The 24047-nt window shown below is 34.0% G+C and overlaps 1 protein-coding gene across 1 annotated transcript; it reads left to right on the top strand.

The window, feature by feature from the left end:
• The first annotated feature begins 33 nt into the window (after positions 1-33).
• LOC111715647 (hrp65 protein) lies at positions 34-23190 on the top strand. The gene is made up of 13 exons (XM_023490999.1): positions 34-104; positions 950-1044; positions 2384-2486; positions 7388-7452; positions 8079-8192; positions 8624-8743; positions 13384-13483; positions 13967-14018; positions 16801-16878; positions 19710-19761; positions 21027-21079; positions 21794-21855; positions 22339-23190. The coding sequence occupies exons 1-13, from the start codon at positions 62-64 to the stop codon at positions 22602-22604; spliced, it is 1203 nt and encodes a 400-aa protein (XP_023346767.1). The 5' UTR covers positions 34-61; the 3' UTR covers positions 22605-23190.
• Positions 23191-24047: the final 857 nt, after the last annotated feature.

The raw sequence follows: 24047 nt of genomic DNA, 5'->3' as shown, positions 1-24047 counted from the left end.
AATATTTTTTTTTCAAAATTTCAATTATGGGGGTGGAGCTGGTGCAATCTATGATTTCAAAATGAAGGATATGGTTGGACCCACTTACAATCTTCCCCCAATAGGTAATCAACCAATTAATCAATTAACATTTTATATTTATATCTTCAGAATATTATTTCCCCTCCCTCCTCTATATTTACATTCTGCTCGTGCACACTAAAAAGCTTAAAGGTCTTCAACCGTTTTTAGCAGTTTCTAGCAAACGCTTAAAAAATCCATTTTGCTTAAATGTTAACATCAATGCTAGCATTAACAAATGTTTTAACACAGTTATAATTCTGACTCTATTTTAGTTTAATTCTCTACCTTTTAAAGTAAACCACAATTTTAAACAACATCTTTTTAAACAATATCTTAAACAATATCTTTAAATATATCTTAAAGTATAAAGCGCAAATTGTCTCCGATTTATTTTATTTCTTTAGTTTTTATCACAAGTTAAACTCAGAAAAAAGGCGTTTGTTAACATTTTACTATGACTTAAATTTGAACAAGTTATATTGTATTTGATAACGTAAATGTTTAACAAAGCTTAGTGTTGCTAAGTAAGGTTGGGAGACCTGGCCTGTGCGATCATTGTTTACTGCTGGGTTATCCACAAAGGATGATGCTTTAATGACGACCTAAACCTTTTAAACTAACTATCTATAGGATGACTTAGGTTTTCAGTCTTAAATATAGTCTTCTAATGGAACATTATATGATTTGTAAGCGAACCAAGATTATTGTCGCAAGAAACTATGAATGTAAAAAAGAAGGCCAAATAAATTCAGTACAGTCGTCTTTGAAGTCTTATCCTTTGTGGGTAACCCTGTTTGTCAGTATAAAACTAGTTCACAATACTAGATTTTAATCCTCCCCCCTCCATTTTGTTTTTACTCTTTGAGTTGACAATGTTTCTGCTCAGATCTATCCGAGAAGAAGTTTTCCAACAGAAACAAGGTTTACATTGGGAATCTGAAATCTGGCTCTACAGACAAATCTGTACGTGAAATGTGCGAGGTAAAAGACATTTCTTAGAGGACAGTTTTAAGATTAGACTTTTCATAGATTGTACATTTCACAGATTGGACATTTCATAGATTGGACATTTCGTAGATTGGACATTTCATAGCTTGAACATTTCATAGCTTGTACATTTCATAAATTGGACATTTCATAGATTGGCCATTTTTTAGGATGGGATTTTTCATAGATTGCACTTTCATAGTTTTAGACATTTCATAGATTTGACATTTCATAGATTTGACATTTCATAGATTGGACATCTTTTAGGATGGGACTTATAGATTGGACATTTCATAGCTTGTATATTTCATAAATTGGACATTTCATAGATTGGACATTTTTAGGATGGAACTTTTCATAGATTGGACATTTTTAAAGATAATACTTTCATAAACGGGAGATTTTTAAAAATAAAACTTTTCATGAATTGGACAATTTGATGGATTAGACATTGGACATTTGATGGATTAGACATTGGACATTTGATGGATTAGACATTTAACAGAGGGGACAGGGACTTTTTATAGTTTGGACTTTTCATGGATTGTACATTTTTTGAAATGCTTTTCATAGATGATGAGATTTCAATAATAGGGCATTTTATTTATTTTTTTCAATTTAAAAAATGTTTTTTAGAAGAAAGATATCGTCTTTGTATAAATTTTATGTATAAGTAAACGTAAAACCGATCAATCGATGAGACCCGAAGTTTTTGTGGCAATTCTCCCAACGCCAGGGAAGTTTATGGGCGGTCTAAGATGAAAAATGTTGCCCATAAAAAAATGTTCTAGTTAATAATTTTTGAAAATGAACAAAAAATCTCAAAAAAAAACGTTTATTATTGGAGAAGGCAGAAAAAATGGTGAGGGCAACGGCTAAAAGTTAGAATTATTAGAAAAAGGGGACCAAAAGCCTGAAAGATTTGTTGGTAAAAAGGAATAATATTTGATCCAGATTAAAATTAAATGGTTCTTTTTACTCCTTGAACATCCGGTCACATTTTTTTTTTGAAGAAGTTTATACACATTTTAAAATGTTATTGCAGAAGTTCTTGGCCTAGAACAACTTTAAGGCAATACGATAATTTTAAGAAAAAGCAAAACATAAAACTTGGGATGCAATGTTTAATTAAACGAAGTCCACACCTTGTGGCAGTCGAGGGATCCACAACGAGGTTCTTTACAGATCTGCCTTTTCTTAATTTTCTTAATATGACCTGATCGCGTTATATTTAATAAAAGTTATCGTAATCAAGCAACCAACTTGAGTTAAACATACTGACGTTTTCATGCAATGAAACCAAAGTTTTTTTTCTAATTATATTCTTGTTTAGAAATATGGAGAAATTAACGAATTGTTTGTGAACCCTGAGAAGAGATTTGCCTTCGCCAAGTTTGATTACAAGGGCTCAGCAGAGAAGTTCAAGAATGAAGAAGGTGATCAAGGGTTAAAGTGCCCCCCCCCCCCTTTAACATGCAAAATTTTTTTAGTTTCAATACCTGTACTGTACTGCATTGTACTCACTGTACTGAACTGTACTGCATTGCACTGTAATGTGCTGTGCTGTAAAAAGTGATTGCTACTTATTAACTTTAATTTTTATGAATTTAAATTTTTATAAATTTTTGTGTTTCTAAGGGATTATTTCGAAACTGGAAGGGGAGGAACAGGGTAGAAGTTGAAAACTCGTAAAATAAATGTAGAGACAGTGCTGGGTGTGTCCTGGAATGTGTTTCCCTTTGGTTTTCACCAGAATTCTGGATACAAACGTGTATTAATGTGTAATGTAAATTCAGGCTGTCAGTGTCAATCTTGTCTCGCAAAAATTTCACCTTGGTTTGCTTGAAGGTGTAACTTAAAAAAAATTATGTAAATTATGCCCTCATGCCCCCACCCCCCAACCCCTGAAGGGAAACTGGTATTTTTTTCTGGTTTACAGAAAGGAAACTGGAAATTTGCTGGTTAATGGAATGGAAATCAACCTTTTTCCTGATTTCATTTTGTTAAGTTGCTTAACTATGCTGGAATTCCACGTTAAGTAACTACTTAAGAATGTCCAGATCATTCCAATTTCAAACCTTAAAGGGGAGGGAAAAGTGGATAACTCGAAATATAAAGTGAAATACTTAGACAAAATACTACTAATGTTGTCTTAAAAACAGGTACTAGTGTTTTTCATCCCTTTTAATCTTTGGAAATTACTTGAAAATGGTGCTTCAGGATAAAGTTAATAATTTTAGAGGGTTGTTAAAGTAACATTTTGTCATTTGATGCTTCTGTTTGGTGTGAAACTATGTTGAATGTTCAAAAACCTCTTTGTTTACTTTTGACAGTTAATAATTTTTATTGTTCTGTTCATAAAAATATGCTTAGAAATTATATTAATGAATACTGAATTTGAATACCTTGATGTTCATATTTTGTAAAGAGGTCCCAATTTGACTCCATGCTAAAAATCTCCTATTTCAAAGGTCAATCAAAGCTGTTCGCAATCATGGACCAGGATTACTGAAACCTATTAGGTTTATGCATCCTGAGCACTAATAAAATGTCAATTTTGTGCTGTTGAAAGTCTTCTCATTCTTTCTGAAAAAGTATGCAGAAATTTTTTTAAATAGATTTTTTGACCCCAGGGACAGGATCAGGTTGTTACGATCAAATCTTAGAATTTTTCTATTGCAAAAGGTTGGTGTTGTCTGGGCTTTATGTTGATCTACCAGGGGTTGTAATCTGGCAGCACATTCATCCATCCACGCTTCATTCATACTGAGAAGAGGGTTGACAAGATTCCAGCTGCCTAAGGGCTTCTTAGGCCTGAGAATAATAGAGTAGGAAATCTTCTGATATATTGGAATGAGGCCTTGGTGCCATACTGATAGGAAACATCACACTCAATGCTCCCTAACATCTGTAAGCCCAGATGGATACCCCCAGGTACTTATAGCTGGAAGCCACAGACTCTCCCTGCTTGTCCACCTTTCCTCTCTTCATCATCATTCACTTAGATCAATTCACTTAAAGCTTCTCTCTTGTTGAGTAGAAAGCACGCACCCTTTTGCTGCAAGAGTTGTTGACAGCCACCCCTCCCTTCTACATCCGTCAGGTGGTCATAACTTCTTAACCAGATGTTGGCTTCAGATGTTTTTGAAACCACAGGTGTGTGTGGAGTTCGGGAAATGAACCCTTGAACACCAGTCTGGACACCAATCCAGTTACTGGTTGTGGACAAGTGTGCTTAATTTCAGTGATCTAATGAGAACTGAGCTGAAAACTGTAGAATGAGATATCCTTAATCCTGATAACTTAATCTGAGTATCCAATGGACACACTTTTGATTTTCTTTGTAAACTACTCTTTCTTGGATAAAGTAGAGAAAAATCAAAACCCGGTTATTTAAATTAGAGATTCCCTCCCGTTTCTGTATATTGATCTTAAATGGCGCGCAAAATTTCAAATTTCCAGGTTTCTTAAACGCAACTCTGATTGGTCGAATTTTATACACTTTTCAGGATACAAGTACAAGATTAAGTTAGTCTTTATATTAAGAAAAAGAGAGGATCAAGCATTAATCTTGATATTTCAGCTCTGGTGTCACACACTCTCCATCCCACCCTACCCTGTTCACCGGCCCTGGGTAAAGCTACCTGGAGGACCCAAAGTGAAGAGAGGGTAGATTCCCCTCTTCTGAAAGAGATCCATGCAAAGGGGAGGAGGGTGGGGGCTAAAATTTTTTCCCTTTTTAATATTTTTCAAATATCTCAGAGGTTCATAATATCAACTCTCTAAAATTAATTCAAGAGATGACTTTCTCATCCTAAATTACTTGTTTCTTCTCTCATTCTTATTCTAATTTACTTGTTTTTCCTCTTATTATCATCCTAATTTACTTGTTTCTCCTCTCATGCTCATCCTAATTTACTTGTTTATCCTCTCATTCTTATCCTAATTTACTTATCCTAATTTACTTGTTTTTCTTCTCATTCTCATACTAATTTACTTGTTTGTCATTCATATCCTAATTTACTTTTTTCTCCATTTGTGCTTATTCTAATCTACTTGTTTCTTATCTCATTCTCATCCTATTTTACTTGTTTCTCCTCTCATTCTCATCCTAATTTACTTGTTCCTCCTCTTATTATCATCCTAATTTACTTGTTTCTCCTCTCATTATCATCCTATTTTTCTTGTAAAAATAAGTATTAAGGTACTTTTTTACAGATAGATCAAAAAGCAATGTAATGACTTCTCCTGCTGAAGAAGTTTAAACCCTCACAAATGAACAATTGAATTTTGATGGTTTTTTTTTCAAAAATGGTCACATTTTTCTTAAATGTAGGGTTTGTACGAATTTTTATTCAAAAATTGTAAAAATTGTATTGATTTTTTTTTTGAATGTACCAATTGTACCAATTTTTTCAACAAAATTGTACAAATGTATGGATTTAATAAAAAAGTATTGATGGTATAGATTTTTTTCCAAAAAATGTACTTATTATACGGATTTGTTCTGAAAATGTACCGATTTTTATATGGATTTTTTCAAAAAAACGTTTTGGCCACCCTTTATTTGGGCCAAATTGGTTAAGCTTATTTACTGGATCTAATTGGGTGGGGATTGAATTAGTTTAAGAACATGAAACTAGAAAAAGAAGCACATGGAACAGCCTAAAATTATAGTTATAAAAGGGACAATGTTTCAGTCATAAAGATGGTTTATTGGACGATTGAAGAGTTCATTGCATTTCTTGGTTGCAGTGTATCCTGACTCTTAATACCAATACTGTTGTGTTCTTGCTTTATAGTTGGCATTATAGGAGGTCAAAGTTTTATTTGTGTAATTCTTTAGTTACTTTGGATATCTTTTTGGTATCAAACTGAGTTAAGAGACCTGACCTCAGGTAAGTTTGTATTCCTAGGTTTATAATTCAGTATCTTAATGTTGTTAATATGGAGCACTGTTGGTGCAGTATAGATTCCACATTGGGTTTGATTTTAGATATTGTTAAGATGACCATATAGCTACTGAATGTTGTCTTTTGCTGTTACCTCATTATGCTATTTGCCTCAATTATTAGTTTCCCTATTTGATCCTAAAGCTTTTGGGCTCTAAATAACGAAGGGCCCATCATTTTGTAGAGGAACTGATGTATCGAGCTATGAATTTTAAATGGTAGTCGATTATATGACAACTTAGAGCAAATAGAGCAAATATTGTAATGCTAATTAACCTATTGTCATAGTGCTTGAAACATACTCTGAGCAAGATTCTCAAGTAACAAATTTAAAGAGGCCCAAGTATAGACCTTTCTTAATTTAGCATGTTGTGAAAAGGTATATTAAACATTTGTGGACAGCTTTGACCCACAGAAAATCACAGAGAACTTTAATGTTTATAAAAAAAAATGTAAACCTCAAAAATATTGTTCCTTAGAATGTTAACAGAAGTTATTCTAAATTCTGAAACATAAATGATTTGTTTTGATTTAAGTAATTAATATGTTGAGTTTTTTTTCTTAGATATTGTTGGTATAAACTCAGTGAATTGGTGCAGACTTAAAATTTTTTAATGTTTCCTTCCAACTGCTTCTAGATAAAACTGTTGAACGCTTGGCTGTTAAAAAATCTCCTTATCCACTGTGCAGTCAAACCTCAAGCTACAAGTTATCGAGTAAAACTGGAAGCAGAAGATTTCACTGTTTTTTTCTGTATTCTCTCCAAATCAGTTAATACCTTTTTCTGAAGAAAGGGTTCTGTTATTGAAAATCTGATCTCATGAAGAGAGGAAGCCTCAGAATAATTTTGTTTACTTGGTCTGTGAAAGTCAACATTTATTTTAATTTCTGTAAAGCAATTCAATAAATATAATTATCAATTTATCTAAATATTTATTTCTAAATTGGCTAAAAGTGGGTGGAAAGTAGATTGCTTTTTTACAAATGGTAAGGTGGTGGAGAGTAGGTACTGAATCAGAAAGCTGGTAGTGGGTGTTAACATGACCATTGACCATTCAGGGTACACCAGTGAGCTGGTAGAGGGGCAATAGCTAGCTATCAGAACAGATAGGAAGTCAAGAGTGGATTGCAAGAAGTGGAAGGGAAGGAGGAAAGTTGAATATAGTAGAAGTAGTTAGCAGAAAGGTTGGGCTGAGTTTTGGCACTGAACTTTACCTTTTTTTTTGATGGGTTTATTATATCTACTAAGAGTTTTCCTAGTGGAGTTGATCAACTTCATGAGTCTGTGGACAGTGAAATAGTTAAAAATTCATATCAAGGATGAGATCCCACTCTCTGGGAGAGGTTATGTCAAATAAATTAATTTTTGTGATTTATTTACTTAGATGGTAAAGAGTACGGGGAAAGGCCACTGAAGATTAGATTTTCTAGTAATGCAGCTGCTGTAAAGGTGTTCATTCATGTTTTAAATCTTAGGGATCTATATTCTTACATTGTTTTCTGTCTTTCCTGAAGTATGGTTTTGATAAAGTAATTACATGATCAACTGAGGAATGGATAGTTATTAAATAAGTTTAGAAACTTGCAGTAAAGAAAGAAGAAAAAACCTAAAATTTCCTGGGGGAGGGATTGTGAAAATATAGACCCCTTAAAGATTTACAGTGTAAATAATCGATATGGTGAATTATTCTATGTCTGTTCACCTATGAAAATATTTGGATTGTTAATTTCTTATTTTGGATCCAGGTTAAAATTGGTTTTAGCTTTCAGAAAATATAAAAATATTGTCATAGATATAGTAAAACTACTCTGAAATCCACTTTGAAAACTGCATAAAATAAAATTCAATGTATTGAAAGCAAAATTTATGTTTTCTAAAGGCTTTAACCAAGTGTAACCTGGATCCTAAGTTAGAAATTGAAACTCCGAAAATTTTTATAGGCGAAAAGGCTAATTATCATGCTTAATTTTTTTAATTCTTAATTTTGTGGAATCATCTGTTTTAGTTGTGGAGGTTTCGTTTATAATCATAATGCTTATTTTTTTGTATTAGGAATAATCATCTATTAATTTTAGGTTAAAAATCTCAATCCGATGGTGACAAATGAGCTTCTATTCAAAGCATTTTCTGTCTTTGGAACTGTTGAGAAAGCAATTGTTACAATGGATGAGAAAGGGTTAAAGAGCAAGGAAAGAGACTAAAATCATTCAACATCCCTATTTTAGCACTGAATATATTAATTTTCTTGGTTAATATATATATATACATATTTTTAACCCACTTTGGGTGGGAATTTCAAGATTAATGTTTTTTATTGGGCATTTTGTGTGATAAGATATTGAGTTTTGGAGAGGAATGACTACAATTTATCAATGGGAGGCGGGCATTTTTATGTTTCTGAAGCTGTCAATGTTGACTTGGTTGATTTTCTACAAAATTTGCTTGTGCTGAAACAGTTAAAATTGTTTTAAATCAAGTACTTAAGTTGTTCTAGGTATGCATTTGATACTAATCCAAAATTTGGTCACAAAGTTAAATTCTGTGGTTTTTTATACTGTTTGAGTTCAGTCATGTATAAGAAGTTTTACTTGCCATTAAGATTTTACCTCAATGTATCAAGGGTGAAGGGGTAGTTGAGTTTGCAAATAAACACCATGCCATGGAGGCAATTTCAGCCTGCAGAGATTCACCATTCATCCTTACTTCAAGTCTTATACCAGTAATTGTTGAACCATATGAGGTACAGTTTCGCTCAGCTTAATTATTATTGTTTCCAATTAATATGCAAGTGAAATCTTTGTTTTTAGAAAAGTTTTTTTGGGTTGGTTTGGTTAGTTGGGTCATAAGCAAATATTTCTCTTAATGTATTTATTTGTCTTGGCTCATATAACTTGAAATTATGGTCTGTTTCAATTTAGAAGGTGTTTCACTGTTTAAATTTTAAATCTATAGTTGGAATGAGAGTTTGTTCAGTGTTTTTTGTTCAGAATTTGTTGATTCTGTTTAATAAGTGTAGTTACTAAAAATTATTTTTGTTGTAGGATTTTAGAGTTTTTGAGAATTATTGATTTATTTGATAGAAAGTTTTCCATGGGCAGAACTAATTTTTATCAAAGAATCAGCAACAAAACAATGAGCTATTGAAATTTAATTTGTTAAGGATGTTGATGTTCATGTCATATATTCTTCTTCTAGTTTTTGTTTCTTTACACTTGTGAAATCTTTTACGTTTAACTGTTTCTTCTTATTTGTTGAAATAAGGGAAATCAATTGCATTACATTCTTTAAAGCTACATCTTGATAGATCGTGTGGGTTCAGATTCAAGCCTTTTTTTTAAAGTGGAGAACTTAAGAAAGCAGTATTTTTTGTTTCTCACAGTGGCCAACTTTTCTTTTCAAGGTTGCACAGATTATTGTGTACAATTTTTACCTGTAGCTTGATTATACTAAAAAGGGGTACAATTTAGTTCTTGTTATTTAGAACTTTGCAGGGAAAAGTAGATTATAATGAGAGCAGAATCTGGCATAGACTTTAAGAACCAGAGGTGTTTGTAGATTAATTGATTAATTAATTACAGCTTTGTATAGCTGGTTGCTTGATTGGTATCTTGTTCTACTGCACCTTATGGGTAATAGTAACAAGGATTGCAGTCAGTTATTTGGGACTCATCAAGGCAGCCTTGATGGTGTTTAAATCATCCATTCCTGCTGACATTCTGGGAGCAGGCATGTAAACATGAAATTTGTAATTGACCCAAAATTCAGCCTGTTTGGAAACCCTCTAGTGCATCATTCTTAGTGTCAACTTTTGTGCCATGACCTTGTGTTTAGATAGCATAAAGAAAGTCCTCTATATTTGTTTTTGATGTGAAGGGAGAATTATGTAGGCTCAGTAACATTATGCCTAGTTCCCGAATGCCTAGTTTGTGAATGCCTAGTTCGTGAATGCCTAGTTTACTATGCCTAGTTCATGAATGCCTAGATTTTTTAATGCCTAGATAACATAATGCATAGAGAACAAAATGCCTAGTGTAATATTTAAAGTATAGGTAACTCATGCTAAAACCCTCCCCCAGCCTCACACCTTTATCTCTTTGTTTCTTTTAATGAATGCGGAGTAGTTAACCTGAACTGATTGATTAAGATTCAGCAGTGCACCCTTGAACCAAACAGATGTATGAGCCAAGCTCCGTTTGTTCAACCAAAGGCTAGGGGACAGGCACTTCATAGACAGCTCTTAGAAGGCTTACAGCATGTGGATCATATCTTCAGGAATAAAGAATACAGATCAGATGAATATCATGGAAGGGACAGATACAATGGATGAAACAAATAGGTCAGAAACAGAGCAGTGTGGTTCTACCTCAGTACAGCTGGTTCAACTACCCACACACTCTAGTATTCCAGATGTTTCTATGGTTAGAAACACTGGAGCTGTAGAACAGACAAGAGAATCAGAGAGATGTAGTTCCACCTCTAAACAGCTGGTTCAACTACCTACACACCCTAATATTCCAGATGTTTCTCTGGTAAGAAAAACTGGAGCTGTAGAACAGACAAGAGAATCAGAGAGATGTAGTTCCACCTCTATACAGCTGGTTCAACTACCTACACACTCTAATATTCCAGGTGTTTCTATGGTTATAAACACTGGAGACTCAGAGGATCAATACAGGCCAATGACCCCAGGTGAAGAGGAGATCATGAGGATCTATGAAGATGGGATATATCGAACCCCAGATCTGGTAGAGAGAACTGGAGGATTATGAATCACTGGAAGGATCTCACCTTTACTGGAGCCTGCTGTATTCACACCAGTGGATATGATAGACTCAGATCCTGAACTAGATGAACTCATGAGGGACTCTCCCGACATATTGGAATCTTCCACAACACCTTCCCGCATCTTCCAAGAGACAATTGCTCAATTGAGGACAGCAACCTCAACCACCAGAATTATGGCAGATACCTTACAAGGGATCCTTGAGGACAGGTTACCCTGGTTAAGGGACGGTTCACCGCAATCTGAGTCTAGTGAAGTTGTGTGTTTTGATCAACTCAGGGATGGCGATCCTAGGGAAAGGGAATCTTTTGGAAGGACCTACCGAGGATACCTCAGACTTAGAAGTCGGATTGAAAACCTAGAGACACAACTCAGAAACAGGGGAATCCTTTGGATGGCTGTCTTACCCTTAGATCGCTCAGAACCACCCAATGGATCTTTGGAGATAATCAAGGAATTGAATAGACTCAGGGAACTCTGGATCATCCAGAGAGTGGAGGTGATACAGCAGGCTACACTGTGGGCTTGTACCCGGGACAATGTAATGACTCCAGGAGCTTTGTAGAGACTTGCTACACTGCTGAGGGACTCTTCATATATAAGAGTTAGTGGAGACTTGCTTAACTGCTGAAGGACTCTTCCTCATGTAAGAGTTAGTGGAGGCTTGCTTTCCCCCTGAGGGACTCTTCCTATATAAGAGCTAGTAGAGACTGGTTTTACCGCTGAGGGACTCTACAGCTATATGAAATATGATTTAATATAAATAGATATTAACAGATATACTTATTCAAGCCCTTGAGAGATACATATTATACACAAGATGAGAGGTTTGAGTAAATTATGAATTGGTACTGGGAATGAAAGTGAAGTCTTGTATTAACCTTTAAAGATGAGGGACAAGGATTGATCTTGATTTCCCTAGGATTTATGTCTGGGATTGTAATGATATCAAAGGGTTAAATGTTACACTAGATTCATGAATGCCTGGATAACATTATGCCCAGATAACATAAGAGTGCATTGAATGCCTAAACTATGTATTTCAAAGAGAAATAAAAATAATAAAGAGAGAGAAAAAAACATACAATCTGGTAAAATTTTTACAAAAATCCGCAAACAATGTCCCTAGATGCAAGAGAAAGATTAAAGTTTGTTGTTGATGCTTTTGACAGCATGTCAAGAGCAGATTATATTTCTACTTTGGCCCATGATAGGCAAACATTTGACCAATAAAATATGTAATAAATCATGTAAACATATTAGTATCATTTATTTATTGATTGACAATGTCTATAGGTTTTCAATTCAGTATAATGTTATCTAGGCGTTGGGGGACTAGGCATTATGAAATCTAAGCATAATGTTTTCCAGGCATTCAGAAATATAGGCATAATGTTATATAGGCATTCATGAATCTAGGCATAGTGTTATCTAGGCATTACGAACTAGGCATTCATGAATCTAGGCATAGTGAACTAGGCATTCACGAACTAGGCATAATGTTACTGAGCCATTTTGTGTTTGGAATGTACAAGGAAGATTATTAAAGAGGACAATTACAAAGAGCTTAAGCAGTAGCCAGAAAAGCAGATGTGGTCTAGACTGTTCAGTATTTATTTGTACCTTTCATTCTAAAAACATTGGAGGGAAGTGGTGGACTCATGAGAATCTCAACTCTGTCTGTTTAAAAGATATAGGCTTGATTGACAAGATTTGTGGATATCTGCAGCAATGAATTTGAATAGAGGATTCAGGAAAGTTTTGTTTTTTGTAATATGTTGTGGACCAAGTTTGCAAGTAATCTGGGAAAGGGTGATACATATCTTGATAATTGTTAGTATCAGGTGTCACTGTCCATGTCATTATTATTTTTAGATCAAGTAACAAAAAAATGTTGAATATTACTTATTAAATTGGTTGACTTTAAATGTTGAGTTTTGTTTTAGTTTTTATGGTAGGGTTGAATTCATCATTCTTTTAAAATCTACAATTAAGATGATAATCTGGGGTATGATTGAGTCAGTAATATTCCTGAACTAAATACAAGTTTGAATACAAGAAAGGGGGATTATACCTTTTCCAATCAAACCTTGTTATTAGTTGAACTCAATGAACTTCTCAATGCAACTTTATTAAATCTTAACTGTCAATGTTTGGTCCTTTTTTAACTTAAAAATTACATTTATATAAACAAGACGTTTTTAGTGGGAAATTAAGAGGAATGGAAAGGCAAGAATGAAATTTGCAAATTATTACTTTACTATCAGAGCTCATTCATTATTTAAAAAGTTAAATTTAACAATCTAATAGAGGATCTCTAATAAGAAACCATGTGAACTTTGAAAGAAAAAAAATAACGAATTAAGGGGGTTGGAACGAAATTTGGTTGAATTTAATTCAAATACATTTTTGACCTTTGGTGCTTGGACTGCTTTCAAAACACCACTCTTGAAAAAGATAAAATTTGTTTATTTTCCTACAGTAGCACATCTTTAAATGAAAAATTCTTCATCCCATGTGAGTTCCATTTAATTTATATTTAGTTCAGACATTGGTCAGTATCCTGTTCCCCACATTGATTTGTTATTTAATATTAGGGAGTTGAAAGCAATGAAGGACTACCTGAAAAGAATATTAACAAGATGGATGATCAATATCTGTTTGAAAGAGAGACTGGGCCAAGATTCATTCAACCAGGAACAGTCATTATAATTTAACTATGACTAACTAATTCTAAAATTTAACTGTGAAAGGACGGTAGACATAACCTGAAGTGGCCCTTCATTTGTTAATGGCATGTCCGATTCACAATAGTAACCTTTAAACCTTTGATTGATCTAGGATTACTGACTTATCCCTTATATTTAAATAATATTAATATTTAGTATTTACTTTCCAGAAATTGCCAAAAATAAACACTTATTTGAAACCCAAGATTTCGGCCAACCATGTTGAGTGTTGACAATTTGCCAACAGTAAATGAAAAGTTGACTGCATTGCAATTAGTGGACAGTCACTGGACACCAATTTAGAGTGAAAAAAAACTTGAGTTCTCTGCTGATAGTGATCATTAAGGATTACTGTTGTAAATTGAACATTTCCTTTTACAATAACAGGCCCCTTATCAATATATTACGTTGTATTTTCAAAAAGCAATCAAAGTGACTGATAATTGTTCAGGGACATTTGACTTTAAATTTTGTGAAAAGTACAAACTCTTGCAGGATTTAAGGTAAAAAGACTAAAGAAGGTGTATAATCTTTCCCTGGGATATTCAGATAAATTTCCCTGTATAATAATTGAATAACTGCAGGTATGGTTTTGGTGAATTATATAGCATTTCAAAGCCTAGGATTTTCAGAAACTATTTTTTACATGTCCTGTAAACCGGATAAAGTTTAGTTTTTGATAAAATTCAGGATAATTGCAAATATATTTTTAAAACTTGCTTAAATCAGCATATTTTCTTAATTCATTTAGTGAAGAGGTTAAGTCAAAATAACTATTGATAAATATTGCTTTATATCGAGTAGATATTCTTAAACAAATATAAAAGCTGGATTAACACTTAACAACAAACAGCTGATCTCTCAACAGAGGGATGGATGGCAACCACGCCAATTTGTAATCCCAAAAATCTGCTTTAAGGAAAGTGCTTGTAACAGGGTTCTCAGATTACTGCTTTGTTCTGGGGGTATTGGGGGTTGTACTGGGTGGTACAGATTTTTTATTTTTTAACAAAAATATTTAGTGTTAATATAGAAGCATTCTAGGAATAATTTTATTTTAGTTATGCATAATTTCCATTCATTTAAAAGCTGATTTAACATTAAACAGCTAACAGCCGTTTATCAACGGAGGGAGGAATGGCAACCTCGCCAATCAATCCCCAAGTCTACTTTTTGAAAAGTGCTAGTAACAGAGAACCACTGGGTTCTGGGTGGAAAAGCATGATACTGGGGGTACCAGAGGTACTAGGGTACTATGGGGTACTGTTGGGCACTGCGAGTTACCAAGGGGTTGTGTGAGATATTGCTTAATACTGTGGGTTACTGCTGGCTATTGGGGGTTCTGGGAGGTATTACAAGGTATTGTGGGGGTACTGCAGGGTTCTTAAAGGACCTGCACAGTACTGCATCATACTGCGGAGTAATGTGGAGTACTGTGGAGTAATGTGGGGTTCTGTGGGGGTACTGTGGAGTACTGCAGGGTACACTAAGGGGGTACTGGGAGGTAACTACTTGGGTATTGTGAAGTAGTGCAAGTACTGGTCAGAACTGGGGGGGGGGGGGTACAGTACTCGTAGTGCCCTGCAGTACCCCAACGTACCCTGCAGTACTCTGAAGTATCTCTTTCAGTATCTCCCAGTACCCTGAAGTACCAGGCAGTGCCCAGCAGTACCCCTGCAGTACTCAGCAGTACCCCTCAGTACCCCCAGGACCTCCAAGTACCTAGAATGCTTTTACAAATATGTTAAATATTTTGTTGAAAATAAAAATTCCGTACCACCCAATACCCCCAGAATTCAGCAGGATTCTGAGTACCCTGTTACAAATAATTTCCCTAGAGCAGATTTTTAGGATTACAAATTGGCGTTGTTGCAATCCATCCCTTGAGAGATCAACTGTTTATTGTTTAGCGTTAAACCAGCTTTTACATAAATTAAAATAATGCAAAACAAGGGGGGGGGGGGAGGGCAGATGTAAACAAACGCCACCCAAACAGTGTTTAGATTTTTGTATTTGCCTACTTGAGTTCAACATCTACAACAAAACTAATTACATGCATAGAAAGAACACAAAATTTAGAAAAATTGGTTTCATCCCACCCACTGGTGAAAATGAAGTATCAAGTTCACTAATTATTTCTAGCGCTTTATTACTAATTGAGGAGCGCGAACGGGCAAAGGTTCAAAATCATAATTTTATTGCTAGCGCTTCATGTGGCATATTTATAGATTTATTTTCGAAACTAAGGAGCAATAAAGAAAGCTGTAACAATTTTGTACACCATAGGGGCATTAACAGGGGTCAATATGGTCTTATTTCTAAAAAAACGATTTAATGTTACTCTTTTTTGTCTTAATTACCTATTGAGGTGGGGGAAATTACTGATTGAGGAGCGTGCATGCCGCAAAACACGTTTGGGTGGTGGTGATTACCCATCGAGGACTTTCTGCACTCCCCCCCTGGCAAAACTAGTCTAAAATAATTGTTTCTATATAAATACTAAATATTTTGTTCAAAATAAAAATTTGGGTTGGTTTGGCAAATCTTGTATGCAGAATCTTTCCTACTTTCTGAAAGGTTATACATGTTAATGGATATCTACTTGATATAAAGCAATATTTATCAATACTTATTTTGTCTTAATCGTTTTATAAATAATTTGCAATTATCCAGAGTAAAAAGTTTTATTAAAAATTAAACTTTATCCGGTTTATAGGACGTTTAAAAATAAAAGTAATTTCTAACACCCCTAGGCTTTGTACGGTTATATATATAATTCAACAAAACCATACTGCAGTCCTTGAATTATCATACTGGGAAATTTTCTTCTTTCTAAATATCCCAGGGAAAGATTTTACACCTTCTTTGAACAGTTTATTATAACATCATTTCCTATCAGAGTAGAAATAAAAAAGTGGGATAATGTTTGTTTACATGTTAATCCGGACAGTTTTATGATAAACAAAAACCTTCCATAGTTTTTTTTAAGTCTGGTTGACAAATTTTACAGGGAAATATATTTTCAAGATTATCCCACCCCCCCTCCATGACTTGATGCTGTGTGGGTAAAAAACAAAAAAGTACATCGACAATGAAGCTTTTTCACTTGATGCTTTAACCTAAAAATGAATTTTCAATAAAATTTGTATGCTAGACACTTAGTTCTGGGAGATGGGGCAGTCTTTTGGAAATTTGTTTTTACTAAATACTTCAATGGTGTCTCTACAGTATGGTTAAGATATAAACCTTGTATATTGAATTAGGTTTCATATTTTTATTATCTAGGAAGGAGAAGACAGAAGCGCTTGAACGTGAAATGATGTTGGAGGAAGAGAAGCTTTGGTCTCAGATGGAATTTGCAAGGTAAGGATCTTTAAAGTCCAGTAAAACTATAGATGTTAGGTATTTTCCAAAATGTATATTCTGGGTGACTTCTTAAGTGGCAACTTCCCAAATTTCCAATTTCCAAAGCCGCAACTTCCCAAAGGTTGGGTTAGGTCTTCTTCTGAGGCGCCGCAGGCTGCAAAGAGGCCTTGGGCTAGGGCGGATTTTGGAAGTAGCCACTTGGGAAATTGCATTTTGGGCAAGTTGCCACTTAAGAAAATATCCTTGGGAAGTTTTGGGAAAATGCCTTTGGAAAAGTTGCTTACATTGAGCTTCGCCCCCCTCCCCCCCATTCTAAGGAAACCGGCCTAGAGGAGTTTCAACTTCAATTTAATTTTTTTTATGGATTTAAATCGATTCTTCACTAGTACTACGTCCAACCCCAACCCCTATCCAACTTCCCATGCTTAACTTAACCTCATACTACTTTAGGTATAAAAGTGTAGTCAGAATCCATTTTAATCGGTTTCCTCTAGGTTGGATGAGGGCGTACCATACCATAATTAAAAAATATTTTTCCTATAAAGTTGAGATTTTACAAACATCCTATAAAGTTTGCACACTGCTTACTTTTTTCTTTTATATATGTTCTAGGGTGACCCAAATCGCCCTATGAAAAATATTTGAACACTGGCCCAAGTTGTTCCATACTTATGTAAGTGCTTAAAAAAATATGAGAGGTCCAGGAAGCCATTAACAGCTACATGTAAAAATCTAAATATTGCTGAATAAATATACCTTGCGACACTGCAAAAGTGTACTGACCAAATAACCAGTTTTCAAAATAGATCTTCTAGCATTGAACTGCTACCTGAGCCATGCACTATCTACTTTTCCGTAGCTATGAACTATCTACCTAATTGACCCCCTAGACATGAACTTTCTACCTGATTGGCCCCTATCTATGAACTATCTAACTGATTGACCCCCTAGCTATGAATTGCGTCCTGATTCTAGATAGGAACTGCTGCCTGGTTGACCCTTTTCTATGAATTATCTAACTGATTGACCCCCTCTGCTTCCTGATTAACCCCCTAGCTATGAATTGCGTCCTGATTCTAAAAAGGATCTGCTTCCTGATGAAATCTCTAGATATGAACTGATCTCTGTTTTACATCCGAGCTATAAACTATATACTAGATTGAACGACTAGATATTAACTTTCTATCTGATTGACGAAAGCTAGGACCCCAGGGAATACTGTAGCAGCAACGAATCCAGTGTTTGACCTTCTAATGATCTCTAACGACCTACAATGACCTGTAATGACCTATAATGACCCTCCAAAATTAAAATGTTTTTTTTACCATGGCTTTATACAAATCAAACGAAAGCTAGGAACCCAAGGAATACAGTAGTTGCAACAAATCCAGTGTTTGACCTTCTAATGACCTTTAACGATCTTGAATGACCTCAAAAGTTAATGTTTTATCTATGGCTTTATGCCTATCAAACAAAAGCCAGGAACCCAGGGATATGCAGTAGTAGCAACGAATCCATTGTTTGAAGATAGAATAGAGAATCTTGGTAAAGGGGGGGGGTTGAATATTTTTTCTTGCCCCTATTCATTTAACAACAACACCCAGCTTCTACTTTCTTTAATGCTACTTTATTACCTCGGTTCCTAGCTTTCGTTTGATATGCATAAAGCCATAGTTCAAACATTTTCATTTTTGGAGGTCATTTAGGTCGTTACAGGTCGTTACAGGTCGTCAGAGGTCATTAGGAGGTCAACCACTGGATTCGTTGCTGCTACTGTATTTCTGGGCTTCCTTGTTTTTAATTAATATGCATAAAGCCATAGTTAAAACATTTTGATTTTTGGAGGTCATTTAGGTAATTAGAGGTTGTAAGAGGTCATTGAAGGTCATTAGAAGGTCAAGCACTGGATGCGTTGCTGCTTCTGTATTCCATGAGTTCTTAGATTTCTTTTGATATGCATAAAGCCATAGTTGAAACATTTTTCTATTTGTTAAGGTCATTAGAGGACTTTAGAGGTCAATGAAATTCAATTTTATTTAAGGGAATTCGAATACTAATTAGGCAGCTAAAAAATTGGAATATTTTAACTATAAATGAAGGCAATGACACCCCCCCACCCCAGATAAAATTAACAAAGAGCAGAGACGATATAAAATTACCGATCTTGATGGACTTTGAATGGACAATTTACTTATTTATATAATACGACAAGAAAATAAACAAAATCTGCTATTTAATGCAAAATAAAAAATATTACATCCTAATAAGGATTTATATAGAAATTGCCCCTCCCCCACTAATTAGGCAGCTAAAAAATTGGAATATTTTAACTATAAATGAAGGCAATGACACCCCCCCACCCCCCCCCAACTAATAGGACATATACTCCATCCCCTTTACACTAATTTGGATCACCCGAATATATACATGTGTATTTTACACAATTTACATATTTTGTTCTTTTTCAATATAAAATTATTCATTTAACGGTCACATGTTTTCTACTTATTTAATGCTTAATGCATTTTTAACTCTAATTTTCAACCGGTTTAGAAGGCTTCATAAAAGAAATCAAAAACCAATATATACACCAAAAAACGAATAAAAATCATACCGTTGTAGAATAGCTTTGCAAAACGGATTCACTGGAGCCGCGGATAGAATTACAGCCGGGGGCAGTACTTAAGACCTTTCTTCAGATTTAGTATTAATCACTTCAAACTCAAGTTTGGGGAGTGGAAGAAGGGTACCCTGTGAGTCTGATATGATTTGATACATTTTGTTTGGTGGGTTACATTTTTCACAATACTAAATCCATTATACTTAAGGTTTGAATTTGAGACTGAAATGATGAAAGAAAAAGTTAAACAAATGGAAGAGGTAAGGATTCAAAATTCAAGTTTTATTTCAAGCAATTATTCAAGTGTTGGTTGTTGTTTTAATAATAATAATAATTGCGGGAAATTCATTAATCGTCAGATTTCAGGATTGATCTCCCAAACCAGACAAGCACTTTAAGGCCAACCAAAAAAAATATAAAATCTATTTTCTTTATATTCGAACCTTTGAAATTAAATCCTTAAACATTGAAATTTTTCTTTTTATAGATTATTTTTACCCCCAGTTACATACAGTTTAGGAGTTTCAAAACCACATATTTATCTATAAAAATTTCTAAAGAACATTTATATTGGTTGAAATCTTGGTGCTTGTTGTATCTACCGAAACCTGCACTGTAAGGCCAACCATATAAAATATCTAGAATCTATTTTTATAAATTCGAACCTTGAAGACTAGGTTAGAAAACATTGATCCTTGGACTTACAAATTGTTTGTTTTTTAAGTTAAATGTTTCTTTTTTTTGAAAAGTATAATACATAATGTTCGAGTTTAATCTAGGAATGTCAGTAGAATTAATTTCCAGACTAAGTTAGAAAACATTGATCTTTGGACATACAAATTGTTTAATGTTTCTTTTTTTGGAAAGTATAATAAATAATATTGGAGTTTAATCTAGGATTGTCAGTAGAATTACTTTCCATTTCATGAAGTTCTTTTACTTCATTACCATAATCGTATTGATAAAGCATTTCTTAAGAATGTCGATGACATACTTATAATATTGGTTGAAATCTTGGTGCTTGTTGTATCTACCTAAACCTGCACTGTAAGGCCAACCATATAAAATATTTAGAATCTATTTTTATAAATTCGAACNTTTTACTTCATTACCATAATCGTATTGATAAAGCATTTCTTAAGAATGTCGATGACATACTTATAATATTGGTTGAAATCTTGGTGCTTGTTGTATCTACCTAAACCTGCACTGTAAGGCCAACCATATAAAATATTTAGAATCTATTTTTATAAATTCGAACCTTTAAGACTAGGTTAGAATAGATAGATCCTTGGACATTGAACTTTTACGTTGTTTTAAATTAATTGTTCCTTTATTGCAAAGTATATCAAAACATATTGGAGTGAAATATTGGAATTTTAGTAGAATTTCTTTCAATTTCATGAAGTTTTTGAAGCAAAATCTTATTGATAAAGAATGTTTCAATAATGTTGACATCATACTTGTAAAAATGGTTGAAATCTTGATGCTAGTTGTAACTACCTACATATACATGTGTTTTAAGGAGAGGCAGAGAAGGATTGAGATGTCAAGTCAGATGGAGATGGATGTTAACAGGTTACATAATTTTAAATTAAAGAAGAAAGAAAAAATATTATAAAATTCTTCTTTTGTAAAAAAAATAAGAAAAGAAATGAAAATGGTTCGGGAAGGGAACTGCAAACTGGAACTTGGAAGCTGATTGGATTGGATTGGATTGGATTGGATTGGATTGGATTGGATTGGATTGGATTGGATTGGATTGGATTGGATTGGATTGGATTGGATTGGAAGCAGCATAATTCGTAGATCATGATTGCGATCAAACTTTTCAAACGAGTTTTGCAACAGAAATTCTTGGGGTTTGATTAATTTTATGCTTGTTCAGCAATATTTTTCGGAAAAAGTCTCTACCGCTAAACTGAATTTCTGTTAAACAAATCTTAAGCAAGTTAGTTTTCATGTGACGCCTCATTGATAGCGTAGCATGTCCGATTCACAGCGGGACTCTTAAAAGCTTTGCATCAAGACTTAATTATACATTTCTTATCCAGGAACAATGGAAATTTTCAGAATTGGACAGTTTAAATTAGATGATCAGATTTTACTTTGAAATCGGGCATGTTCCTCTATAATGGAATATCACTTGAAATTACAAGACCTCCCTTTTTTATAGCAAAACGTGTTGTTAAAATTAAAGGTCTGTAGACATTAAGTTACAAAGAAGGACAAATAAATTAGAGTTTGATGAGAGTAATTTGTTTAATATTTATTTGATTTTTAATCTTTTAGGAGACTTGAGATGGAGAGAGAAAATAGGAAACGTATTGCAAACATGTTTGATTTTACAATAGGTAAACTTTCTAGTTTCTTCTAATCCTATAACCAGCCCAGTGTATTTTATAAATATATATATATACATATACTGATGATTGCATTAAAAGCATGAAACAATTTGTTTATGAATAAAATGTTATAAGAAGATTGTTGCGCTTCAACTGATATATATATATACATATATATTTTTGATGAAAAATCTTTTTATTTTTCTATTAAAAACAAGCTTTTTTTCGAAGGAAGATTTATGAAAATATTTTTCTGATTCTGAATTGGTGAAGTTAAATTATTTTATGAGGAAAATTATTTAATTTTTCAAAAAAAGTAACAAAAGGTGGAACAACTTGATTAACTTCCAAGGTTGTTAACCTGTATATCTAAGGTTTGCGTTTATAACCTTTTTTATATTTTTATCTCGTCTAAAGGTTTGGAAAATTATAACATTTTATGCATTTTCTTTCAAGTCTTTCTTTTTTTACGTTTAATTGGTCGATGTTCAGGGGGCAACCAGCAGATGGGGATGAACATGATGAACAGAATGTCGGATAGGATTGGAGGAGGAGGGATGGGAATTAACGGCGGAGGACAGGGGGCAATGAATCCCATGATGGGAGGAGAATCTGAATTCCGTATGAATCCTTCTGTATGGGAGGAGTTCCCTGGAGAAAACGGGAAACGCCCCCGCTATCCAAACGAGGTGTTTGGGCGTGACGGTGGTTCCGCCGGAAACAGTTTCGGTCGAGGCGGTAGTAACGCCTGTGACTAGTAGATAGTATTGCGACAATGTCATTTAAAAAAATCTGTTTCGTAAAATATCAAACACAATCGGAATCTTCTGATGCGTGATTTTCAAGTGTGTCAATTAATATCAACAAATATTACATCATGCAGCGTTTTACGTTGCTGTATTCTTTTTGTCTTTAGATCTTAATAGTTTTATCTATTTTAAACAACTTTTAAAAATGTAAATTGTTTTCAATAATACCAGACCAACTCAATAGACGACAATTTTAGGTTTTTATATTGGTTGTTTTTGATGAATTGAACGATTCCAAACCTTACCTGTAATTGCATGCACAGTGCACACTAAATAACGCATTTGGCGAAGAGTGCTTTTGTAACATTGTAAATATCTGTTTAGTTGTAAACTGTTCGGTTTGTTAAAATATTTTGTAGGATCATATATCTACTCTTTCACCTAATTACCTTTTTTATACAATTTAAACGTCTCTTATTCTTGTACAGAAACCATTTTTTAACAAAAAGAAACTAATTCTTCTCGTATATTATTTGTTATACTTTTTTGTTTAGTCTGCGTCATATTTGATGTAAATAAACTCTTGCTAATAGTGTCCAGTGATTCTTGCTTTATAGAAAAGAATTTATCATTTAGAAATTAGTTCCACCATGCTTTTGCTTTAGTTCTGACTCCAAACTTATTAAAACTCTACAACTCAGCGAATAAACCCCTAAAAATTCGTTTGGATCTTGCATATAGAGGAAAAGATTATTTTCTATCGGAGAGGGGGAACACATGGACAGCAGAGTTTAAAGACCCCAGTTACAATGTTGCCTAAACATTAAAACCAAGGAGTATTGAATTAAAGGGAGAGGAAAACGACGCGGACTGCCCTACCATATGATTATACATGCCTTGTAGTCTGTTCTTTATTTGAAAAAGAGTTTTTAGATTGTCTTTTAATTTTTTAAATGTTGTTTTTACTGTACCATGTTTAATTAAACCTAAAAAAATACGTTTTTATGGAGATGTGTTTGTTTGGCGTTATTCAACCTACTCTTTTCACTGTTCAATGTATACAATAACCCATTCTGAATATATTTACGTGGTATTTGTACATCAGACAAATATTTATTATTCAAATGAAGTACCGTCTGCTAAGCATGTATAATCATATGGTAGGGCGGGCCGCGTCAGTTGTATCTCCCTTCTATTTTATACTCCTTGATTAAAATCTATAAAAAGGGTGTGATTCAGGGGGATGATAATTCTCTACGTGAGTGAGTGAGTGAGTGAGTGAGTGAGTGAGTGAGTGAGTGAGTGAGTGAGTGAGTGAGTGAGTGAGTGAGTGAGTGAGTGAGTGAGTGAGTGTTCAGTTAGGTGTTCTGTATGGTTAATCCAGAATCAACTTATAATCAAGGTACTAATGCAAGGATGTCAAAGCCTGACATGGAATCAATTTTCACAAAA

Source organism: Eurytemora carolleeae, unplaced genomic scaffold (genome assembly GCF_000591075.1).
Source record: "Eurytemora carolleeae unplaced genomic scaffold, Eaff_2.0 scaffold14, whole genome shotgun sequence".
NCBI lineage: Eukaryota > Metazoa > Arthropoda > Copepoda > Calanoida > Temoridae > Eurytemora > Eurytemora carolleeae.
The sequence above is the reverse complement of the archived record's forward strand: the minus strand, read 5'-3'. Positions and strand labels throughout refer to the sequence as shown.